The following is a 25,309-nucleotide window of genomic DNA, read 5'->3' as shown; positions in this document are numbered from 1 at the left end:
ACATTGAGATGTTGACCACTGCCCTCTGGATGCGACCATCTAACCAATTCCTCACCCACCGGACAGTCCACCCATCAAATCCATCCCTCTCCAATTTAGAGAGAAGGATGTTGTGGGGAACCGTGTCAAAGAGCTTACAGAGGTCCAGGTAGACGATGTCTGTAGCCCTTCCCATGCCCACTGATGTAGTCACTCCATCAGAGAAGGCCGCTAGGTTGGTCAGGCAGGACTTACCCTTGGTGAAGCCATGCTGGCTGCCTCAAATCACCTCCCTGTCCTCCATGTGCCTTAGCATAGCTTCCAGGAGGATCTGTTCCATGATCTTCCCAGGCACAGAGGTGAGACTGACTGGCCTGTAGTTCCCCGGGTCTTCCTTTTTTCCCTTTTTAAAGGTGGGGGTTATGTTTCCCCTTTTCCAGTCAGTGGGAACTTCACCGGACTGCCACGACTTCTCAAATACGATGGATGGTGGCTTAGCAACTTAGCAAATGTGGGGCATTGGGTTTTGGTTTCTTTTTTTTAACAAAACAAGATGGAACACAGAACCTTCCTTTTTAATGGATGCTCACTGCCTGCTTAATTTGTCTTGATTTTTAAAATCTTTGAAATAGCTCTCATTCAGGTGAAGGGTTATAATTTTTAATTCAGACAAAGGGCTTCCACACAAGGTATTCCCTGATGTCCTTTCTCATTGCTTAAATCCAGTTCAGTGATAAGGCACTACACAAGCATTTTGTTTCTTGATCTTGCTGTGATAACCAGCAGGTTAACCATTGGTGAATCTTGCTGGAAAAGCTTTGGAGGAGCATTTTGTGTTCTAGTTCTAATTTGATTTTTTTAAATGCTTTTTTAGTAGAAATTGCAATGGAAAACTTAAACTCATTTTTTCCCTTTTAAAATAAAGTCAGTGTTCTCTACTCTTTTAAGAAAAGTAGTAGGGAAGGTCCTCTTGCATCTAATATCCACTTTTACAAATACCAGTTGTGCAGTGGGTCATCATCCCAGTACTTTGAAAATCTGACTAGTCATATCTTGATGGCATAGATTGGGCCAGGATTTACAGACAAGTGAAAAATAAGGTTGCTTAAACGACCTCATATTTGTCAAGGACCAGAAATGTGCATATAGAAAATTGTTGTGTTTCAGATGATATACAGCCATTCATTCATCGGTCTGAATCTGCCTCTTTCATGCTGGGTGGGTTGTCTGTAGTCCCCATAAGCCTCATCTGTACTCTTGTGTAACTAAAGCCTTTTTGGTCTTTTCCAGAGAGTGAGTTCTTAGTACTGAGTCACTGCCAAGCAGTGTTTGTTTCCCAGCAATAAGAAAATAATTTCTCTCTTTGTAAATGAGAACATTTAATGAAGTGAAAACACAGTGGAGAAAAAAACCACTTAAGCCTACTTTGAACAAGGGCTGCTGTGGAGAGCCATACTGATGGGGGAAGTTAACTGCAAAAAAGCAAAGTTTAACTATGCTGCTTGCATGGTGCTAGGGGTTTGGCTTGTAGCAGTGACGGTATCCATTTAGAGGACTGTCCGTCCTTCCAGAACTGGCTTCACAGAAATGTTCCTTTCCAGAAGGCTGGCTACCTGTATATTAAAGATAGGTTTTGTTTCCCAAGCTGTAGTCCAGTTCACTTCCCCCTTTCTGGTGCCTGGGAATGCTGCCTTACTAAAAAACTGTTTCTAGAGCTTTTTGAGGTATATCCACTCTAACCATCTGCTCTCTTCCACATACATGCCCTTGAGCCGATTACTGACACATGAACTAACATCCATGAGATACACTGACACCGAGGTACACACTTCTTTGTAGAAGTATAATGATTTTTAAACATATGTATGTATTATAAAGAGAATGGTAAAGAGTTATGAACAGCAGTATATGGGGGATGAGAAGGTATTTGCTGATTTGCAAGAGTTAATCCAGAATTGTTGCTTTCCAAATGCAGCTGCCAAGAATTTGAAGCCTCTTGGTTGGCCTCCCACGACTCAGTGTTTTTCCTATTGATCTACAGTGCTCTAATGCAGGGGGAGAAAGGGGATATAGTGGTGTGCAGGAACGATCAAGCTGCTGGAATGAAGCCTGTCAAGCTAGGGCAGCATCCTGCTTGAGTGACCCTTCTTGTTTCTTGTGTGTTTAGGAATAATTCAGAAATTCCACATACTCCAAGTGGATAGGAAAGCATGGTGAATGTTGGTATGCACTTGCAGATTAATACCCAAACATGGTCAGGTATTGCAGACAGAAAATGGAGTTTATATGTGGTGCGGACTAGATTTGGTTGCCAGGATGAATCTTTTCATGTGTTCTCTTGAGATGTCCTTGGAGAATGTTGTGCTACTCTTAGAAGGTTACTCTTCTAGCAATTTTGAACAGAAAACATCTGAAAAAAAAATCTTCACTTGTTTCATGCAATTAAACTATTAAGAAAGCACTCAATATGCTTCATTTCCTGAATGGTGATTAATTCCTACTTACTTCACCAGGTTAGAAGTTCTATTTGAAGGATTCAACTACTATAAGAATAACAGCACAGTGTAAGATTGCTTGCAAGTTTTTGTCAGATGTTTTTTCTTCTTGTAAGCATAGAAATTAGTTTTGAGTCATCTAATGGAAATACTGAACAATTCCTATCCTTTAAGGCAGGAGACTGGGAATATATATTAATCTGGCTAGAGAAGCTGAGTAATTTACTTGCATAAATGACTGACTTTCTCCACTGAGGACTGAGCATGTGCCTATTAGAAGGTATTTTATTAGCCCTAGGCATGGTTTGAGAAGCAAAAAGCCAGAACATAGTCTTTGGCCCTCCTGAAAATTGGGTTGGGGTCATAGCTAAATCCTGTTCTAAAGGTGGTATTTTGAAAGGATCTTGTTATTGCTGATATTAGAATCCCAAAATCTAAGGGCAGCAGCAGCAAGTATAATTCCCTTGGGTATGAAAAATGACTGCAGTGGGTTTAAAATAGTCTCACTTTTGAATTGCTTTCATGTCTTTAAACACAGCTGAAATACTAGCAAAGATAAAAGTAAAATCCTGTTATTTTGACTCTACTCTGAACATGAGTTGCTACGGGAAGCAGTTGGAAAAGAAGCTTTAATACAGTGCTATTTTGGTTGGAATTATGCTTGTCAGTGTTCTTACTGTTAACATGCATTAAGAAAGTTAAGGGTTTATATAATGAGCCCATTAAATTTGAAGTTCAAGCTGCTTCACCATACTGTGTTTTTCTTGATGCACAATGCCAGCTTCTAATGTATCGGAGTACACCAATGTTCCAGAGGCTAGTGGGAAATTGTAAAAGTACTTTATTGGGGAACAACAGAATTGCAGGCTTAAAATCATTTTTTTGAAAGGTCTGTACATAGATGTCTCTCTTAGCCAAAGAGGCGTTGCGACTTTTCATGTCAAGCCCAGCGCCAATTTTAGAGGTTTTGAGGATGAACACGCCTGTGTTTTTTACATCTCCACACACCGTATTTTTTCAATGTGACAGAAGAAAATGGTAAAATTAAGTAACGTCCTTGCAACATCCTCTTTAGATGCACTTAGTCCTATAGCAACAGCATTTCACTCTCGCATTGAGTCCATCAGGATTATTGCAGCTGCTTTGCTTTTGAGGAACTAATTGTCTTTTGTGATTGTATCTATATAGTACAATTGAAACCTTGAGAGAAGGGTGTATAATATCTAATTATTTTATTTGTGAAGAGAGACCTATCGTACAGGAAGAACGTGTAGCATTTTGTAATATACTCTGCTTTATCAGACTGCTAAAGGAATATTGGGTAATGCAGTTATTTCCTGTCTGCAAAGCTGGACTTGAGACAAAATTTCTGGTTCAAAACACCCCAATAATGTAGAAAAATCCATTCAATTCTATTAGAAAAGAAAAAGCATTTGATCTTTCTTTAATCTTCTCGTGCTCTTTTAATAGCTCTGGTCTTGGCGATGCATGTGCTGCTTTGACTTGTGTGTCTTATTGTGTTGTACCACAAATTACAGGTTTTCTTCCTGTGCTGTGTTGGTCCATGGTGAAGCGAGATCTTTGAGTGTCCTATAGTCTTTAGCACCTTTTTCCTGCCTCCTCTGCAGTGTGGAAGAGAACTGTTTGCCACATGTGGAAGAGACAGCTATGCTTAAATCAGATTGAATATTTTGATGTGGCTACGGTTTACTGTAATCACTTTTTCTTCAAACAAGGCTGTGCTGAGAAATGATGCATTACAAGAACATATTGGCAATGGTACCTAAAGAAATAAAACCAGCCTAATTTAAGAGCCCAATAAAATTGACTGTGAACAGTTTTCAATACTCTGTGCATGTTCTTTAGGGAAGAAAGAATCCTGTGCTGCTGTTAATCTCTTTGAAACCTTCAAGTACTTTGTTGCTGTAAGCATTGCGCTTGCCAGCTTTTGGCAAGGTAATTATTTTGTTCTCTTCCATATTGAGCACATTCAATTCGGTCTTCCCATTCAGAACAACAGATTCTTCTTGGGCGGTTTTTTTGCTCACAGTGCAATAAACACTTCTCAGCAGGTAATGTTGTAATTTGCAAGTGTTCACAGGGCAAATGGGAAGCATTTTGAGGACTAGGATGAGAAATGCATCAATATGTGCAATGAAGGAGACTTGCAAAGGCTTGGCATAGAGGAGGCTACTCACATGGGGAAAACTCATTGTGATCCAAAAGTAAAAATACTTCTAAAATAGTGAGAAGAATGTTAGATACCTACTTTCCCATCTCTCCTGTCCATAAAATAATTGTTGTAACATAAGGTCCTCAGATAAAATAAAAATATTAGATGAAGCAATCTGAAATCAAGAAGTACTTCTCAATTCTGCTTCTTCTGGAATTCTTTTCTTTTTCTGACTTAGGACAACATTTAACTACAGTCAATATAGTTAAAATAGGGATTAATTTAGAAAGAACGACTGTAAAATGTATAGCCTTCTGTCCAGAACAACAAGAGCCTCATATATAATAAGTTTCTTATTTCTTTTCATACTAATAGGACCCATCCTTCCTTCTGTTGGAGCTGTGAAAGGTTTTTTGCCCACTGCTTGCTATTGCGTTAGAACACTAATGCTCTGTCACTTCTATTGTGCACACAACTCTGAACCCAGAAATTATTTCTGTTCTTAATTTAAACAAAACCAGCTGTGCACAGACGAAAAGTCTGAAAAAAGGAGCATGTGTACTCACTCACTGGTTGTATTTCTGGTGTGTTACAGAGGAGCTTTATGAACTCAGGACAATCATTCTGCAAAAATGGTTAAAAAGTATGCACGATGGGAAAAAAGCTGACACTGTTTTAGTGCATTGCACCACTGTCACCGTAGTAACACTGTGTTCAAACTAAGTATTTTTATTCTTATAAAGGGAGAATTAAGAGACCTTTTCTCTTCCAGTGCCACCATTGCATACTTTCTTCAGCTGCTGCTTATTTTCTTCCACACCCTCTCCCTGTTTTGCTGTTCCTGTGCTGCAACCCAGCTATAGGGAGAGCAGTTAAAATTATTTAAAAGGACAGTGGATGTTTTAGCTCTTTTAAATAATTGTTTCATGTTCTGCTCTCAAATTTACTTTGTTACTGAAGTTTTCTTCTGCATTGGGACACCTTGCAAATCCTACCTTTTCACCAAAGCCAACTAGGTTCTGGTAATAGCAAAAATGAAAGAATTCAGAATTTGGAAAGAAGGCTAAAGAATTAGTTACTTTACTGCCACCCCATGAGGAAAAAAAGCCAAGGAGAAGTGGACGTACACTAGTGACTATGAAAGAAAAGGGGGGAAAAAAAAAAATAACACTTGTGTTGTATTCTCCAGCCATGGTCGTTCTAAAACTAAAATTCAACAAGTTTACTAATGGGGATAACTCCCATTGTCCTCTTACCTGTTTTACTGATCCCAGATTCTTAACTATCCTTTCCAAGCGTGGCTGATTTAATACCATTTTCCCTGTGTGTGTGTCAAGTATTTAAGAGATGAACTTACTTACACAACTATATTCTTTAACCAGAATCAAAGCTATTGCTAGCTCTGCATTATTGCAAAAAGTTTGAATTTTCAAAAGTATGAAATGGCCTCATTGTATCGGGAAGACTTACCGCATGTTGTTGGACAAAATTGTAAGCTGATAAACTGCGCAGTGAAATCATTATGAATACTCTGTGCATAGGAAGCTTGAGACCTCTATTAGCTTAAGAAACAGGCTTTGAAATGTTGTTAGTAAACCTTTGGGAGCTGTGTGGAAAACTCTCTAGACAGCTTGGTGAAACACTGATAATTAGCACGTGGGTTTTTTAATCCAACACATAGTTGTTTTGTCTTCTGGTGTTTTAGAACTAGAGGGTCTTATTTTCCTGTTATTGCCGACAAGAGGATGGTCACTGTACATAACGAACAATTTCCTTTTTGGAGGGAGGGAGAAATGGGGTATTTCGTGTGTTGTTTTAAACATCATTTTACCTAGAAAGGGCTACATTAGGAACGTATTAATAAATGGATTGTTTGGAATGCACTGTGACTTTTCTCAGCTATAATGTGGACTGAAGGAAAGCTCAATCTCCTCTACAAAAGGTATGAAGGGCATTGTGCCTCCAAATGCTGGTGATGTCAGCGAAGGCACCGTATGCATGCCCTCAGGAATTAATTGTGATGATAGCTTGTTTTCTTCTCTTTCCATCTTTATAGGCATATGAAAGAAGGTTTCCTACGTGTCCTCTGATCCCTATGTTTGTAGCCAGTGACACTGTAAACGAATACAAGAGTGAGGATGAAGCTATCCATGTGATTGAACGGCGCTGTAAGCTGGATATAGATGCACCACGGCTATTGAAAAAGGTGATTAGGTTTGAAGTGCCTGTCTTATACTTTTGAGTATCCTTTCAAGTGAATATTGTATCTTAACGGAATCTATGTCATCTTCCTTAGATTGCAGGAGTGGATTACGTCTACTTTGTCCAGAAGAATTCTTTGAACAGAAGAGAAAGGACTTTGCATATAGAAGCCTACAATGAAACCTTCTCTAATAGAGTCATTATTAACGAACACTGCTGTTACACAGTGAGTAACGGGCTCTTGGTGGTGCTACAGATGGAGCTAAGTCAGTGTTTAGATTTCAGAACCCGTACACAGAAGTTGGGTTGTTCTTGGCTTTTGCCTTGCAAGAAAAAATAACCAACACACCACCATGAGTGATAATTTTTCTTAGTGTTAAACGTAACACGCTTGAAGAACTGAAACAAGTTTGGCACCCTCTTGCTTTGAGCATCTTCTCAGAGAGCAGAACATAACATAATTTGCTGTGTTTGACAGCTCTGTTTAGGCAAATCTGTGGTCTGTAATAGCAGCGTGCGGCTTGGTGAGGCTGATGATACCCTGACAGAACTGTTAAAGGAAAGTTCAACGTAGCTTATTTGCCTTCTGCTCAGCTCAGACAAATGTTCATAGAGTCAGCTATGTTTTAACCTAATTCTTTCCATTATGGCTGTTCTTGGTCTTCAGTGCAGACGTTTTTTGATACAAAGGAGTCTGGTGGCATGCTTACTGCTATGCTCTGGTCATGGTTTTTTTCTGAATGGCTTAGCCAATACTCATAGGCTCATACAGCACACATGTATAGCAGTAAAATGTCAAATCAAAGCTAGCAACTGTAACCGATATATTTGTATTGTAGCATTCTTTTTACATGCAGGTGATAACATTTTCTGTTGTGTACAGAACCATGGTTAAAAGGTCACTGGATGTCAAACCCATTTGACCCTATTATCTGATTTTTTTTTTATTATTCTTTCTGCAATTATTTCCAAGGTACGTTTAAAAATACTTTTCCACCTGCAATTTTTTTGTGAAAGCTCTGTTTAAACAGGGGAAATGTTATACAGAAAAATGCATGTGATAAATATGTACAAAATGCAACACTTCTTGCCCTGGCTCTACTCAATCAAGAAATTAGTAGATAAATACAAAAGCAGAATTTTAATTCAAGAATAAATTGTTTTTAAAAGTTCATTCTTATTAAGGTTATTTTATAATTGAATTTATGAAAGGACAGGAAGATTCTTAAATATTATTATTATTTGTACTTAATTAGGCTGTGCAAGCTATTCTTGTACCCCCCATTCCCTAATACAGAAGAAGCAAGTGAAGGGGAGTGTTTTTTTTATTCTCTGGTTGTCTCGTTAAAGTGTTGATGCTGTTCCCAGTCAATTTTAGCATGTTGTGAGGGGGAGGGGAACCTTAAGGCATCAGAACAATTGCACGCTCAGAAATCCAGCCTTCTGTGATGTTTGTATAACTACGAATTCAGGGCCCAGCCTGGAAATTCCTTAGACAAGTCTTTTTTAGCTGAAGAGAGTTTAGAAAACAGCTTTCCTTCAGAGTAGCAACATCTCTGGTTCAGGATCATCTCTCAGCAAACTAAGATATAAGCTAAGAAGAAAGTTGGGAGTGCTCTAAGAGAGCTTATTCAGCTGTCAACCAAATGAGAAGCTTACACTTCTTTCTGTAGCATTATCATAGGAGAACAAAGTAAAATAGTTGTCAGTCTACAAAATACTAAGGTACTTCGTAGGTCAACGAGGGAATGATCTATTGCAGTATGTCTGTTGCAAACATGTCTAGTCTGCAGTGCTTGGAAATGCTTACACAGTACTTGCTGCAGTCTTTAAGCTAGCTGGCCTTGGTCTGTCAGTCTAACCTGCAGCAGCAGCAGAAAGTTCACTGTGGAGTATTTTACCCTGTTCCACAGATCAGTCACAGCCCATATCTAGAATGAGATAGTGTTAATTGTATAAATGTGCTAGTCCTTTGGCTCCTTGGCTGGTGCATTGGTATTTCTCTACCCTCTCCTTTCTTGTTAAGAAAAAAATGTGCTGTGCTAGCCATGAGACTATAGGAGGGCTTCTCAGCTTTTTGGTTTTTAGCATTACCTTTTCCAAACTGTGTTTTGCAAAAGACTGCAAATGCCACTTGAATGTTTTTGACTATGTGAACCTGTAAAACAAAAACAGTCATTTCAAATATTGTGAGGAAAAAAATACTAAATGGGTAGCTAAACTGTATGACCTCCTTTTAACTAATAGGTTCACCCTGACAATGAAGACTGGACCTGTTTTGAACAGTCAGCAAGTCTGGATATAAAATCTTTTTTTGGTTTTGAAAGCACAGTGGAAAAGATTGCCATGAAGCAGTACACCAGCAATATTAAAAAGGTGAGCTTGCAGTAATGAAGGAGATGCCTGGCTCTAAGTTGCCAAAAGACAATGGAGCTGCTGCTAAGTAACAGGCTGCTCTGCTCAAAAAGCTGGGCTGTTCACTCTTTAGCTTGGGGCAGCGTATGTGTGTAGGTCTGTGTATTTTCAAGTGGAATCTTTAGAGAGGTCTGGGTTTAATGGGTTTCCAGCCCGATCCTTGCTGTATCTAAATGGGTGTGTTTAGTAGCTGAAGTAAATTTTCCTTTTTGAAGGGAAAAGAAATAATAGAATACTACCTGAAGCAGCTGGAGGAAGAAGGAATAACTTTTGTTCCTCGTTGGACTCCTCCTGTTGCATGTAAACTGGAGAGCAGCACATCACACACAAGACGACCAGTTTCACCCGCCATTAATATACCAGACTCTGCCACAAAGGAGGGCTTGAACAATAAGGAGCTCCTCAACACCTCGAGCAGCCCCTCGGAGCCCACAGCAGGAACGCCCGATGGTATGGTGATCTGACTTGTTTTAGTGGGATTCTTTGTACTGTAGAGGCTCTCAGCACTGTGCTGCTTCTCATGGGCAGCCGAAGATCTTCACATTGGCTCTTTGTTTGGCAACATGCAATGTTAAAGTGCAGGCTTGCAAAGCAGTAACGTGGGATAACTTGGATAGCTGTTACGAGCTGATCTTTTTAGTAAATGAAGGTCAGATATGAGTAGAAAAACTCTTCACTTTGCTGTTCATTAGGTTGCAAATGGATGGCCTTCTTGCCCTGAAATTCAGGGATGGGTATAACTATAGGAACAACGGGGAGGAAAGGGCTGAAGCTTCCCTGGACACAGTCTTCTGTTATATCTTCCTTCCCCTGTTCATAAGGGAGTTTGGGAAAATTCTTGCACTGGGAGATTTAGATCAAAGCTTCTCTAAGTATTTCCAGAAGCAGCAAGCCCTATGGTGCTGTGGATTGACAAATCTGAATATACTGGCAAAATGCTCTTAAATGTCTGGTTTTACTCCTTTCTTAGTTGCAGAAGGAGAATTAATCTTCTTGGTTTACCATTACGATGACTGTGTATGTTGCCTTGCTCATCTTTTCATTGATTCAGAGAAACTTTATTCAATTCTGACTGCACAGAACACAGAGCAGCTGCTTCTCTGCCTCAATATCGACATATGAGATCATTTGTTACTTTGACTAGGTCAGTTCAGGACCACCCTAATTACATGTACATCTCCTTTTAGACAAGCTAGATGCAGACTACATCAAGCGGTATCTGGGTGACTTGACACCGATGCAGGAAAGCTGCCTCATTCGACTGAGACAGTGGCTCCAGGAGACACACAAGGGCAAAGTAAGTTACTGTTGGTCTCTTGTGGCCAGAATGTGTGATACGCAAAGGTGGGCCTGATGAAACATCATGCCACACCTCCTGTGGCTAACTGTTCCTGTTAAGTGGCCCTCCATGATCAAAACAGAGTACCTAAATCAAGTCTATGCAGTGGCAATAGAAGTTCATTGTGACTGTCCAGCTGACTTTGCCAGCTGATGTGCTTAAATGATTAGTGTGACTGCCTCTCAGAATGTCAATAAACCAGCACAGGGGAATAACATCAGTTTTATAAGTCTGCCCTGTTCTAGGATAACCTTATTTTTACATTTGTTTGTTTTGGTTAAACACCATATTCTCAAATCTATGTCCCGAAGTGCAGTACTGAAAGGGAAGCAATGTGGCCAGTTAAATCATTTATAGCAAGGCTGGGGGTTTTCCAGTGGCTTGTGATTTGCATGTATGTCTCTGTTTCCTTTTACTTAGCAATGAAATACAGTCTGTGTTCTGCCCCTCGATTTATTTAAATTGGACTGACTTAGTATGGTCATACAGGTGTAAATGATTACATTAGAGTTCATGAAATTTTTATATCCCTCATATGAAGGTAGCTGCAGTACCTGACAGGGCTTATGTTTTTGTTGCAAACAAAGACTGATTTGCTTGAGTAACTTCCAGTGTTGCATACCATCCTCTTGCACTGGCGCAGGGCTGCACGTTTTTCAGCTTCTGTTGTTTGGATTTTTTGTTTTTGTTTCAAACCTTGAATACAAAATTGAGGGGTTTGTTTGTTTTGTTTTTTTTAATAGATCCCAAAGGATGAGCACATTTTAAGATTCCTGCGTGCCCGGGACTTCAACATTGATAAAGCAAGAGAGATTCTTTGCCAGTCGCTGACGTGGCGTAAGCAGCACCAGGTAGACTATATTCTAGACACCTGGAACCCTCCTCAAGTACTCCAAGATTACTATGCAGGAGGCTGGCATCACCATGACAAAGGTATGCTCTGTAGGGTGGATATGGAACAGCCTTTTTATATTCTGAATTAAAGGTGATAGCTGTCCCTCTGTTAACTAGAGGTGACTGCAAGGATGGTTAGAACTTCTCAGTTGTTATGTACTAAATGCATTTAAATTGATGTTGTCAGCTACTTAGTTGGTGGAGACAGACTCCTAGGTTCTAATCTTTCTGATTAATACCAACATATTTAACTCTCTAAAGAGCTCTGCTTTGCCAGTAGCTTAATGTTATTAATTGCACTTCTGTAGTGCTCTGAGATGCTTAGAAGGGTGTTATGCAAATGCTGACTATTCTCTTTCAGTGATTAAAAGATGTTTGTAAATAAGTGTATCTTTCTAATCAACTTATTTCTGATGTTGTAGAAGTCTGTGGATGGCATAAATGAATACTTATTTGGCATTACAATCAGCTTAATGATGAGAAGTGGGGTGTTGCAAAAACATTAAATAGAGCAGGTTTATTTAAAAAGGGAAGAAGCTTTGGCTGAATTCCCTTTGTATGGTGAGCCACGGCCAGATCTTTAAAACACGGATGACTATGCCTGACACGTTCCACTATCCCTCCACTTGCTTTATCGTGCACTGATCTTGTTGCTAATACATACACAGAAATGAAATGTTTTGGAATTTGTTGCTTGAGGCGAGCTGGGCTCTTTAGATAAGGAAATGATCTCTTACTGTGAGCTATCTGTGTTCCCCACTAGGCACCATTGTTTCTGCTAGCTCTTCCTGTTACAAGAAGCTACGAAACAGGACAGCAGTAGTGGCCAGGAGACAGGACACAGCAGAAGTTTAATCACCGTAAAGCTGAAGAGCTTGAATAGCTCTCCCCTGCTGCTTTGGGTTTGACAGACCTCAAACTGAGAAAATGTAAAACGAGAATATGCTTGTAAAGATTGTAGGGACCACGACCTGTGAATAAGTTCTCCCTTTCTGTCAGTTCCTTGTCCTTGCTTTGCAAAGACTTCCTGTGTCAGTAGCACATAACTGGGTCCTGCCAGTGAGTAGAAAGATACAGAATGCATCAAAGGGTTGTTTAATGTTTTTTCTGAGAAGTTCTTCAGTCTTGTGGTGAACTTCATGCTCCCCTCCCTTCCCCTCCAGTTCCTTTGGTCTCTTTTGCAGCATGCCCACAAGTAAAGCATGGGTTTGTCAATAATGGAAACAGAGAATTTCAAAACTGAGCAATTCTCTATAATTCAAAATTTTACAGTGGTAGGTTCTTTTTTTTTAAACCCTCTTTTCTGGTATTGCGCCTTTCCTCCTACATATGCTAAATGTGCCAAACTTAAGCTAGCTGAATTCTGTATAGCTTTTAGCGCTAAAGCAAAGACAGCAGTGGTTAAGCGTGTTGTCTAGAATGAGCTATTAGTACAAAAGAATAAAAGTTGTTATTTTGGCTTACAATTGGCACAGTTTTCTATACATCTGAGTGGCTTTTATTTTGACAAGAGTGCTTCAGTCAAATTTTTTTAAATCACAAAGCTCTAATGGAATATAAAATATACAGTGATAATACAGCACTCAGTTGAGACTTTCCTTCGTGTGTCATTTGGGTGGACCAGGGTTAGTAAACTATTAGTTTTGTTTTGGATGCGTGTGCATCTGTGAGGGAGGGAGACCTGCTATGAAGCTTAATAGCACTTTTTGTTTAGTGTTTCAAAAGCTAAACAGTACATTCCAAGATATAAGTGTGTGCTGATGTTAAAACAATGTTTTCTTTTAGACCACCTGATAAAATACAAAAGACTGAACTTTCATGGGGGTAATGTCTTTGCCAAATAAATAACTTGCCTTGACTCTGCAGTTTTGGTTGTTTGGTTTGTTTAATAGCATATCTTGACAGTTTCTTTCCTTGTGTCCCAAAGGACTTAATGATAATTTGATACCTCTCTTTGCAATTCTTGGAGGGAAGCAAAGTTAAACAGACAACAGGACTTCAGGGAGGTTATTATGTAGAAAGCTCTTTTTTTATTTTATTTTTATTTTGTGTCCTAGCATACTCAGTTTCATAAGTTAGTGATTATTTAGCTTGTGTACTAGAATAGATGGAGCAAAGCTTAAAAAAATGCATCACAGCTTTGGACGGAGGATGGAAGCTGTTTCAGACAACTAGCTCCTATTATGAAGAGCCAGAAATGCAAGCTTTGAGTCTCAAATTCAGCCAATGCAGTTGTTAAGCTTAATGCCTTTGTATCCTGCCCCAGTGTGCAGCAAGATGACCGTGAAAAGGCAAGGCTTTGAATGCAGAGGGACCATCCGAAGCTGATCTCTGGAACAGAGTCTGTTCTCACCAGTCTTAACCTGCATAAGTGAGGCTGTGTGCCAGTTTGTATAATAAGTAATGACATAGCTGAAAGGTGTGACTCCAGCAAATACTGCAGAAAGCAAGTCTCTGGGTTAACACTTTGTTTCATTAATTCCCAGAACTCAGCATAGCTAGTTTTCCGAAAAGGTCGCTGTAAGCTGTCCAGAGCAGTATTGCATCATGTGTGATAGAAGGCTTACAGCCTTCATTGCAACTCTTCAGTTACACTAATGGACTAAAGCTTTTCCTGTATCTTATCTGTCCTGGAAGCTAATTATAGTCCTGTGTCATTAATTGTGTATACCAAGATCTTGTGTGTACCAATGTACTTGATGAAGTCCTTTGGGCTTTCCTTGCAGACAGGGGAGCTATTTTTGCATCAAGACATCCCTAATAAGCTTTTGCAGTTCATTTACAGGTAATCTTTTGGTGTAGCTGGACAGGGTAAAGTTTATATTGCCATCTGCTCCAGGTTCTCCTTCTTGCAGCTGTACAACAAAGTTTGAATTGACTATGGCTTGTTTCCATGTGGATTTTTAGCATAAAACTAGCTCACTCAAATTGTCTATTGCTGTAAAAATAAGAGTTATGTTGATATATTTGTTCTCGTTATTCAGATGGTCGCCCGTTGTATGTGCTGAGATTGGGACAGATGGATACCAAAGGCTTAGTGCGAGCTCTTGGGGAGGAGGCCTTGCTTCGATACGTAAGTATTTTTGGAGCCAGCAAGTTGCTAACAATGTGATATTTTCATTTAGAAATTTCCTGCTCTGCCAGAACATTCATCACTCTGGATATTTTGATGTACTCTCTGGCCGTCTGTTTTTGGTTTGAATACATGTGAAAGCTCCTGGTAGCTGATCTTCTGCATTCTTTCCAACTGCAAACTGATGGAGGAAAGGCGTAGTTCTTGGCAGCTCCTATAGTTATCGGTTAGCATTTTCACAGATTCTTCTGCAGTTTGTGCAGTGCTTCAAACTCAAGTCTCTGCATTTGTATAGAAGAGAAAATGCCATGCTCAGATTTTGTCAAGCCTGTACTCCAAGGATAAGAATAATTTATTTTTAAAGAAAAAGTACTTGCCTGTAATTTTGCCTTCTCTAAAGGCATCACTCAGACTGTGTTATTGTGGATCTGCTCAGTTCCCAGGCAGAAAGCTGGCAGAATTCCATGTTTGCAGTAATTTTTTTGACTCCTAGTAATGACAGTCAAGGCTGTAGTAACCACTGGAAGCAGGGCCTGAATTTTACTTTTTCTCTTCCAGTGGCATTTCCAGGCCCATACTCAATTTTGTTTGTTTGCCCTAGTTCTGTTTCAAGGTTACTTTCTATGACTTAAAAAGGGGCTTTAATTTCTGAGTAAATAGGAAATCAATGCTTAAAGGGGCAGAAGTGTAGGGAGACTTCTTGTCTGTATCACTCCTGGGTCTCGGTTTTCAGGAGGATCTTGTTTACATTTTACTGCTTTTATGGAAAGGTATGTTTACTTTTCAACAAGATCAACCAATGGGGTAAATGTAGTGATTTCTCGTTCATTCTTTGGGGAAAAAAGTTTATGCTGGTTTGAGCTTGTAGTTTTAATTAGTCTTTGGATATAAACATTTTTTTCTTTATCCCATCTACTGAGTTTAAGACTGTCTTCTCTAAACAACATGTTTTCTTGTACAGGTTCTTTCAATAAATGAAGAAGGACTGAGGCGATGTGAGGAGAATACGAAAGTATTTGGCAGGCCAATAAGGTAAAATGCAACAAGTGGATCTGCTCTTTGGGAATTACCTGGTTTCACGGTGTGCGTGGGGGGAACATCAGGCAATGTGATGCTGCTGAGCAAAATTTATTAAATGGAGCGAGCAAAGGGTAGGCTGTGTCTCTCACATGCAGATACAAGCACAAGAGTTAACCGAGAGCCTCCCCAGTTACCGCTAGAGTGAATCTGCATGGTCAACCCTGAGGGAAACACAACCCCTGCTCCAGCAGTCTCAGCGTCGTGCTCATAATGGTTCTACATGGGGGGTGTTATGCTTCTACTCTATTCTACTGTTGGATGTCTACAAAGCAATGCAGCCTAACTCCCCATTTCTGGGGGATTTTATAGACAGACATTGGTACAGGCTGCCAAAAAAATCGGGCCATGATGATAATATGGATAACTTTTCCAGTAGTTTCAGGTATTGTTTTCCTGTCGCTTGTTCATCCATAGTCCATACCAAGGCTCATTACACTCAGTTCTTGTTTGCATTCTCTGTTTATTATATGCGGTTACTCAACTCTTGATCCAAGGTAAGGTCATGAGGCTCCTGTGAAACCTGGGGTCTAGTTTTCCAAGTACTGGCATGACTTCGTGTGAAGTTCAGTCAGAAATGCCTTGCTATCCTATCTTTAAGTCATTGTAGGGGTCACTTATGAAAATGTTAACTGCAAAATGGATTTAAGGGTGTGGAATGAATGCAGGACTGGCCCTGAAATGAAACAGTTTCTTGGACTCTTTTAAATTTCTGACTCCTTCCCTCAATCTGTGAAGGTTCAGGGATGCATGGTATGTCTGCTTATCTTTTCCCTGTTAAAGAACTTGGGTGTCCTAGCTCTCAGTGGGAGGTCAAATCCGAGAGATGGATTTCATGTGTGTAACTATGAAATTGTGCTGCCTACTGGATCTTCATTTGTAGAAGTAATCCTAAAGGACTAAACATTTAAAGTGAAACAAAGAAGTATTTGCTGTTCCACAGAAGCCTTATGCATAACTTCATGGATGCTAGCTGGTGCAGCACAGCTGTAAATCTTGAATTCATGTCCAAGACGAGACCTGAACTTGGAAAGTAACTAAAGCATATGCTGAAGCTCAGTATTTAGAGTTAAGAACATACCTTTTCCTATAGAAAAAGCTTCCCTCCCTGAGATCTGACAACAGAATTAGCTTTGATGTGTAACAGCACTGTTACTGTACTGTGTTAGTAGGAAATCTGCACCATGAATGTTAAATTGCTTCGTAGCAGTGTGGCCACTTAATTGATTTCCCAGTAGAAGCAATGGTTTAACATTTGGGCTGGCTGTTGACAGGATCTTTTTTGGCTTCATATTAACCTTCACCTGGAGTCTGAAATGTCTGTGGGGGAGTACGCATGATGTGCAAAATGATCTGTGCACATACTCTGTAACCGTGCTTGGCCCACTCTAAGACATTTCTGACCTAAGGATCTTAAACTCCAGTGTCTACAGGTAGCGCAAAACAAGGAGGTAAAATAGAAGAAACCAAAACATGCGGTGGGGTCCACGCATTTCAGTACACTGTACACTTGCATAAGAAAGGCGAATTTTGATGCCACTGAGATTTTTTTTTCTTTTTGTCTTTCTCAAATTCAGCTCTTGGACCTGTCTAGTAGATCTAGAAGGCTTGAACATGCGGCATTTGTGGAGACCTGGTGTCAAAGCATTGCTAAGAATCATTGAGGTGGTTGAAGCTAATTACCCTGAGACTTTGGGTCGTCTTCTAATCCTAAGAGCACCTCGAGTATTCCCAGTTCTTTGGACACTGGTATGTTTGTAATTCAAGGCATTCCTCAGCTCTCTCAGCACACTGCTGCACACTTGTAGTTTGTAAAAGCACTTTAGAAATCAGGCTTTAGAAGCAGGAAATGTTACCATTTGGAAACATCTCTTTTCTAGGATTCCTGGAATGGATTTAAAAACTCTACCTAAGAACTTGCTTATATAGTTGGTTAATTTAACTTCTTTATAGTGTGAACTTTGCATAACAAGGATGGTAACACTTAATGTGATCGAACAGATTCCTTCAAATTGATTGACTCAAGAAAAATGTGGGAGCCTAATCTATTCTGTTTTTCTTTGTTTGTAGGTTAGTCCATTCATTGATGACAACACTAGAAAGAAATTCCTTATTTATGCTGGAAATGACTACCAGGGTCCTGGGGGACTGCTGGATTACATCGATAAAGAAATTATCCCTGATTTTCTTGGTGGAGAGTGCATGGTATGAATATAAACTAGTGCATATAGCAACTTATTTGTGGGGTTTTTTTTATTCCCCTGCTCCTATAAACAAAGAAGCCTAGAAGCACAGAATGATTCCTAATGTAGTTTGGAGGCAGGAGCTATGATGTTGTTGGATTCCAGGCTTAGTGTTTTCTTCCGGATCCACTTTAAAAAGAGAAGTACAATACTTCTTTACAATGAATATCAAATAACTTACCAAAGTAGCCAGGCACGGTTAAAAACTATAGTCTCTGTTACCTGTCAAGTTCAAGCAGACGTGGTAGCACAGCACTGAGCAAAAGCTGTCACCATCAGCTAATCAGAAGGGTCTGTGTCACCTAAAAGAACTAACTGATACCATAGGGAGCCCCAGGAAATACGTGGCACATCTGCTAGCAGGGCTTAACAAACAGGCAGGTCTCCTAGCGCAATATGCGCATTGACCACAACAAACCAAAAAAATTGTTTTACTGCAGGATACTGTGACTTCTCAGTCCCTTGTCGTGTGCCTTAGTAGCTGCTTTCTGCCTAGGCTCTGGGTGTCAGTCGAATCTGTCATTTTAACATCTCAATGATACTGTAAGGTTTGTTTTCTCTGTAATGTTTTTGACAACACAGGCTCGCTGGTGTGACTGAGGTGTAGGAGTGCAGCTCGGGCATTTTCTGGAAGCCTCCATCACAGTACACTTAGATGAATTTTTTTTCTGAACGCAGCTGTGTTAAAATACAATTTCAGGCTTGCTTTTTAAGCCCCTGTACACTTTCTAGATTAATTTCTGTACCACTCTTGAAAATTCATCTAGGTCTGTTCGAATATAGTCTCAAATTATAATGAAGTACTGTTAGACGTGTTGGAGTAGAGCATGTGTTTATCTTCAGTGGGCTGCTTTTTGCTGCAGCAGTAGCTTTCAGTGGTGAGTTTGTGCTATCTAATCTGGAGCTTGAGAAGCTGGCAAAATCCACTGCTTAAGTAAGCAAAAGTCAATGTTACCAGAAAACAAATTGCTACAATACTTCCTGCTGGTCACAGACAGTAATAGAGTCTCTTTCTCTTCTTTACTTCTGGATATTTGAACAAAAATGACTTCTCAAAGATCCTTTCAATTCTCTGTTGTAATTCAGTTATCAAACACTTCTACTGTGCCAAATACTTCTATGGAACCTATTCCTGATCAGATTGTTGTCTAACTTCATTACTAGAGACTTCTTAAAAAAGATGATTGCTTGGGGAAGTTGTGTAATCGGTTCCAGTACTGAGCTGTCAAGACAGTTGTAACTTGAAAACTGTTACTTTCCTGACTGCAATATCCTTTTACCTGTTTGGAAACTTACTGTATCTCCCCACCATCCTTCGTCCTTAAATTTAGCTACCCCAGTTCTTTCAGGTCTCTGTAGGCTATATTTTTTAGACTCGGTCGCTATTGCCACTTTCCTCAGGATTCCTAAGTAGCTCACATCTTTCTTCAGTATAGGGCAGTATGAGTGGTGACTATAGAAAATGACTGTGCAAACGCTGTGGTGGTGGCTGTTGTGTATATACAAGATCTGTTCCTCTGCTGTCTAGATCTTTAACCTCACCTAAACCAAATCATCGTAAAATACATTTATGTATGCATGATGTACAAGCTATAAAATTGCTTTCAAACTCAGTTCATATCTCATTCTTCAGAGTACTTGCTGAATGTGAGTTTTTGTTTCTGAGAGAGGAGGCATGCTCTGAGAGAGCCTGACAGGGTGTGGATGTACAGAGGGGATGCTTCTTAATGGCTGTTTATGCTTTTAGTGTGAAGTGCCAGAGGGTGGGCTGGTTCCCAAGTCCCTCTACCGGACAGCAGAAGAGTTGGAAAATGAAGACATAAAGCTTTGGACTGAAACAATCTACCAGTCTGCAAGTGTCTTCAAAGGGGCTCCGCATGAGGTACGGTTGCAGCCTACCCTTCTTTTCTTTCATCTCAACCCTCTGCTCTGGACTCTCTCTTGAACTGAAAATGGTTTAGAACTTGATTATTTAGTTGTCGTGCTTCCACCTTGTTCTTCTGTAGTTCTGGTGCGTAATGATGCTTTAGTAGCTGAAGTTTGTGACCGTTCCTGGTATCATCTTGTTGTCATTTAGAGAATATAATATCACTGTTTTTCATTTTATTGAAAGCAGTGTCCTTCTAAGCAAAGACAAATGATATTCTCAGAAGCTACTTGAGAGCTTCTGAAAGTCATGTCTTAAAATAAGGACACTCCATCAGGAGAGACTTTGTATCTGCACTGCCTAAATTAAGCCCAGCAACAAAAACCTCTGGGTTTTGTCTGCTTTTCTGGTAAGAGTTTCTGTCTTTACTGAGGAAATTGCTGTTGTCTAAATGAGTTTTCTGTCTCAGGTTCTCATTCAGATTGTGGATGCCTCATCTGTGATCACATGGGATTTTGATGTGTGCAAGGGAGACATTGTTTTTAACATCTTCCATTCCAAAAGAGCCCCACAGCCTCCTAAAAAGGACTCTCTGGGAGCTCACAGTATTACATCTCCTGGTGGGAACAACATCCAGTTGATAGACAAAGTCTGGCAATTGGGGCGTGATTACAGTATGGTGGAGTCTCCCCTTATCTGCAAAGAAGGGGAGAGTGTGCAGGTAAGACCACCGAATCCTCGTGTGGGAGCAGATGGAAAGCTAGCTCCAAAACTAGATGTTCTAATTCACGATTGTTATTGATGACTGAGCAGTGATTCAGCTCCGGACTGTCTGCTTGCTTTTGGCCGACATTTCAGCTTATCTTCCTAGCTGCATGCTGCAGGGAACGGGGATAGTATTTACATGGGATCTGCTGTGACGGGAGGTTGCATCAGGCTAATAGTGATTGAGATTGATCAGCAAGGAATACAGGGAAGCCACCTAGAACGTAGTGCACATCCAGAAAGTAGCAAGATGTGCTTTGTGCTGTAATTTTGACCATTATTTTCTGAAGCAAACAGTCTGTGTTTGAAGAATATCATAGTCTCTTACCTCAGTAATGAGAGAAGTCTGGAAATTAAGAATGAGCTTCTGTGTGTTTGACCCTCTAACAGGCACCTTAAGGAGCTCCCTGTGGCCAAAGTTCCTGAAGTTTTTTTTTATGGCATTTGCAACCTTTAATTACCAAGTTTGATATTCCATGCAGCGTATTTACAATCACACTCTGCCACTGCTATTCGTTTTGACTTGAAGTAAGAGTTGAACAGCCTTTGAAAAAGGAGCTTCTTGAGTCACCTGATTGGAAGTGTTAAACTGGAAATATGGGCAGTGACCTCTTGAACTGCACTTTCTGCTTCCGTGAGGCAGGAGCCTTGACTGCTCTTTTCAGTCTCAAAGGACAGCCATTAATGAAACTAAATGGAAGGAATGGATATTGTTTTAAACAAAACTTTGTTCTTTCAGTGTATTTAAATCCTAACCCCTTGACACTGTCAAAAAGCAGGAGGAACCGCTGGTATTCTATCATAACTTTTATAAGCATGCTGTCTGGGGATAGTTGAACAGCACTGCCAGGTGGCTGAGGAGCTGAAATACTGGCATTGGGGAAAAAATTCTGGGCATGTAGGCAATTTTTTTAAGCTTGGAAAAAAAATTTCAAGCCTACAAATCTTTGTGTTAACAAAGTTAATTTTCAATTTTTGCTGTGGCTGCTCCCAGGGATCGCATGTGACCAGGTGGCCTGGCTTCTATATTCTCCAGTGGAAATTTCATAGCATGCCTGCCTGTGCTACAACCAACCTGCCTCGTGTGGATGATGTACTAGCATCTCTACAAGTCTCCTCTCACAAATGTAAAGTGATGTACTATACAGAAGTAATAGGATCTGAAGATTTCAGGTATGTCTGGCCAAGGTTCCTGAAGGTCAGCTGATGTCAAACCTTTCTGATACTTAGAATATCAAGCCAGGGTCAAGTTCACTTAAATACAAGTAAATTGTGAGGACTTGTTTTCTTAGGCCTCACAAAAAAAAAAAACCAAAAAACCCACAAAAAAATTCAACCAGTACTGGCACTGGGGGCAACTAATGTATAAAAGGGCTTAATTAGTTACCTCATTGTAATCAGCACTGGTCACTTTGCTCCGCTTTGAAAGCACTGTGTGAGTTGTTAGGCTTGGCAGGTTGTCATGTAGAAATGGGTGCAACTCCATGGAATCGAGTCAGTTCAGTTGCCTGCCAGTTGATATACTTGACTGAAACTAGTTCTCAGTCTCTTCGAACGGCATGTTTTTTGCAAGAAGGTGTTTGGTGTCCCTGTTATGTGGTGAGGCAGAAAAGCTTTTGAGTATCTGCACCAAAACCGTTCCACTACACTTCAGTGTGCAAATGAATACGATATAGATACATAGCAGAAATCAAAATCTTTGTATGTTCTGAAGCTTAAAACTACTTTGTTTTTTATTGCAGAGGATCTATGACCAGCCTTGAATCAAGCCACAGTGGATTCTCCCAGCTCAGTGCTGCCACCACCTCTTCTAGCCAGTCCCATTCCAGCTCCATGATTTCCAGGTAGTGCCACAACAGATGAAAATCAAATGGATGAGATGGCTGGACCCTCGCCTGTGGCAACTGACTGCAATACAGCATATTCAACGGGCAATTGCGCAAAAAAACCCCACCCCACAAAAGCCTTTTATAGATAGTAAAGTAGCTGTTTGAATTTTAAACTTAGTGGTTTTGGTCCTTGTTAGATCCAACAGCTTGTCTCTTAACTTTAACCCTTTTTCCTAACTCAGCCATAAATATTTTTGCAAGTGTGCTTGCACAAATCCTAACTCTGAACACAAGGGCTCTCACTGAAAGGTAAAATAACCAGTGCATCAGTTAATGATTTTTTTAACTGTGTAAATGTTAAAAAGCAAAAAAGAGAAAAACCCTACCAAAAATGCTCCATAGTGCATTAGAGATCAACTGCAAGTCTCCTGTCAGGACATTCCTTGCCATCTTAAGAAATCCCCTGTGATTCAGTGCTGCGAACTGTTCTCCCATTGCCACTAAGTGATGTCCGAGACAAAGAAAAGCAGTTGCTGGATACTTGACTTTGTGAGTCCATTTTTTTCAAAGCATGCCCACAGAGCTGTGGCCAGGCTGTAAACACTAATACCTTTTGTATAAGCACATTTTGGGGGAATTCGAGCTCTGGGTCTTGATGGGTTAAAGCAATTCATTCTTTCCTTGGATTTGCGCTTGAAGCACTGTGGAGAGAGAGGCAGAGAGCAGGCTTTCCCTTGCTGTGTCACGCTGGGCTGATCCAGAATTGATCTGAGGATTTGTTCCCAGCTCTGTGCTGGAGCTTCACTCCACTTCCTTAGTACACTCCACGTGAATTGACTTTACTGAGAGACTGTTCTTGTCAGGAACTTATGCAGAGCTTAAGCTTGCTTCTTAAATTAGTCTAAAGGAGGTATGGCTTACATCCTTCCTGTGCACTTTTCAATCCCTCTTGCCTCCTATCCTTCCCTGTGTGTTTCAGAAATGGAGCGCTTTAGTTCTAAGCAGCGGAAGCTTTAGTGTAGGCAGGGAGCGCAGGGATCGTCACTCTGAGTGATACAGGAGAAGACGCTCTAAGCAGTGCCTGCTCGACCTTTTCCACTGTTGCTACTGCCAGCGGTGAATGGCCACTTTGTATTTTGTCCCTGTTCTACCCAGGCCCAAGCAATCCTACTCGAACTCTTTTTGTTAAAGTCTGTTCAGGTATTCTTCCACTTCGAGCAGTCTCTCCCACGCACAGAAAAAGGCACAAAAGGCTGAAGTGCTGAGCAAAGGGCTGTCAGCAGATGGCTACAGACCACACCTGGCAGTGGAGCAGAGAACATTTCAGTCTAAAATGCAGCAGGATTTGCATAGTTAGACCCTGCCTGGTCTTTCCTCACCCTCTTAGAGCTAAACTATCTATCCAGGCAAAAAGGAGCTACTGTGCTGGCTGCAGTCCCTACTAGAAAGCTGGATAGGCTCTATTAAGTCTTGGGGAGGCAGCAGTGTTGTGGGTAAACGGTAGAGGAGCTTGCGGAGGTCTTGCACTTTCAAAGCAGAACTCACTTAAGATACTGGATGCCCTGCCTGAGGAAAGCTGGTTCTGAACTCAGTATAAATCTTTTTTATGACTGCAAAGCTTCTGAGAGGCAGGTTACCAATGTCTAACTAGGAGCATCTCTCCTGCCAACCAGTTCTGGCTGTGGAATGTGGCAGACAGAGCTGAGGAAGTATTTTAGTAACAGATTTAGAGTGCTGAGAGGCCAGTCTCCTTAAACTGAACTAAACTGGTCTATTTTGTCTTTTTTTGGACTTAGAAATTGAAGATGGAGGCTAGACTGTTACTTAGGCTGCCAAAGCATGCTGTTCCACGAGGCAGGCCACCGCTTTGGCGTCAAGCAGCTCCCCACCCAGAGTCTGCACAGCAGCCAGCCCCACGCTGTGGCTCTCGGGCTGCTCATCTGAGCTGTCTGCCGAGGAGGGACCCAGCTTGCTGAAGAGGTGGTTTGATTCTTGACATGCAGGAACCAGTATTCCCAGGCGCAGGGGAGCTAGTGCAGCAGGAGGCACAGTGAGGTTAACTTAATGACGCTCATGGCCCTTTGCAAATGCCACTGTCCATTTACCAGGCTCTAAGGGTTGAAGATGGTCCCCTTTCTTTCTTTCTCTCTCTCTCTCTCTCAGATGGCGATTTTGCTGACAACTGTAAAGAAACTGCTTCATTCAACACTCCACATCTGTCCAGAGGTGTCTGGCTTTGTAGACCTTTTTGAGTTGCAGTCACTTTTCAAGTCTGAAGATCTGTATTTTGTTTTTCACTTGAGCTGGCTCAAAAGTGGCACTTTGGGTTTTTCCTGCTGTTAATCTTAACACATCTTTTAGAGCTCAAAGCACATGACAGCACAAACAGCTGGGGAGATAAAATTCCAGAAAAACATTAGTTAATCCTCCTCTAAGCAAAGTGCTGTGGCAATATGACTTGATCACTGCAGTCTGACTAATTAATTTCCCATACCCTGGTCTTTCTTTGTGTGATATTATTGCTCTTCTTCCTTCTCTCAGCCAATAACTCCTCTGTTGGCTTTTTTTCCTGTTACCAGTGTCCTTCTGCACTTTCCTGTCTGTACTCATGAACTGCATATCAAATTCTGTAAATGTTTTGTATACGTAATACCTCATTCTTGGTAATAAAATACAAATAGTCTTTAAAAGATTTTTTTATTGTTATCAATAAATGTGAACTGTTTGGAAAAAAGGGTCAGCCTCTTTATTTCATTAATCTGATGCAAAGCTTCCAGGTTATTTTATGTGCTGAATTCAAGTCTGCCAGAGCTGCTCTGGGGCAATGCTGTTGTGGGGGACACAGGAGGCGCTTTGGCTCTCTGCCACTGTGGAGAAGTTTCAGCAAAGCAGGCTGTCTTGGGGAGTAGAAACCTGAGCAGGTACAAGGTATGAGGAAATGTGGTTTTAGAAGGAAAA

At 40.6% G+C, this 25,309-nt stretch overlaps 1 protein-coding gene across 2 annotated transcripts in view; it reads left to right on the top strand.

Annotated features, from left to right (window-relative positions):
• Positions 1-25,085, top strand: part of SEC14L1 (SEC14-like 1 (S. cerevisiae)) — a 43,121-nt gene extending 18,036 nt beyond the window's left edge. Inside the window, exons 2-16 of one of the 2 annotated variants that reach the window (XM_009326353.1) lie at positions 6,704-6,853; positions 6,944-7,075; positions 9,097-9,225; positions 9,480-9,714; positions 10,452-10,561; positions 11,347-11,536; positions 14,482-14,570; positions 15,532-15,602; positions 17,225-17,396; positions 17,718-17,852; positions 19,638-19,772; positions 20,227-20,478; positions 21,517-21,695; positions 22,265-22,366; positions 24,515-25,085. In XM_009326353.1, the coding sequence (XP_009324628.1) occupies positions 6,704-6,853; positions 6,944-7,075; positions 9,097-9,225; positions 9,480-9,714; positions 10,452-10,561; positions 11,347-11,536; positions 14,482-14,570; positions 15,532-15,602; positions 17,225-17,396; positions 17,718-17,852; positions 19,638-19,772; positions 20,227-20,478; positions 21,517-21,695; positions 22,265-22,366; positions 24,515-24,530 (2,097 nt within the window). In that variant the 3' untranslated portion in view covers positions 24,531-25,085. Of the gene's footprint in view, positions 1-6,703; positions 6,854-6,943; positions 7,076-9,096; positions 9,226-9,479; positions 9,715-10,451; positions 10,562-11,346; positions 11,537-14,481; positions 14,571-15,531; positions 15,603-17,224; positions 17,397-17,717; positions 17,853-19,637; positions 19,773-20,226; positions 20,479-21,516; positions 21,696-22,264 lie in introns of both variants that reach the window. The other variant, XM_009326361.1, reaches the window with a different exon arrangement.
• Positions 25,086-25,309: the final 224 nt, after the last annotated feature.

The sequence above is a fragment of the Pygoscelis adeliae genome, unplaced genomic scaffold (assembly GCF_000699105.1).
Source record: "Pygoscelis adeliae isolate BGI_AS28 unplaced genomic scaffold, ASM69910v1 Scaffold61, whole genome shotgun sequence".
NCBI classification, from domain to species: domain Eukaryota; kingdom Metazoa; phylum Chordata; class Aves; order Sphenisciformes; family Spheniscidae; genus Pygoscelis; species Pygoscelis adeliae.
Note: the sequence above shows the minus strand (reverse complement) of the source record. Positions and strands in the feature narration are given on the sequence as shown.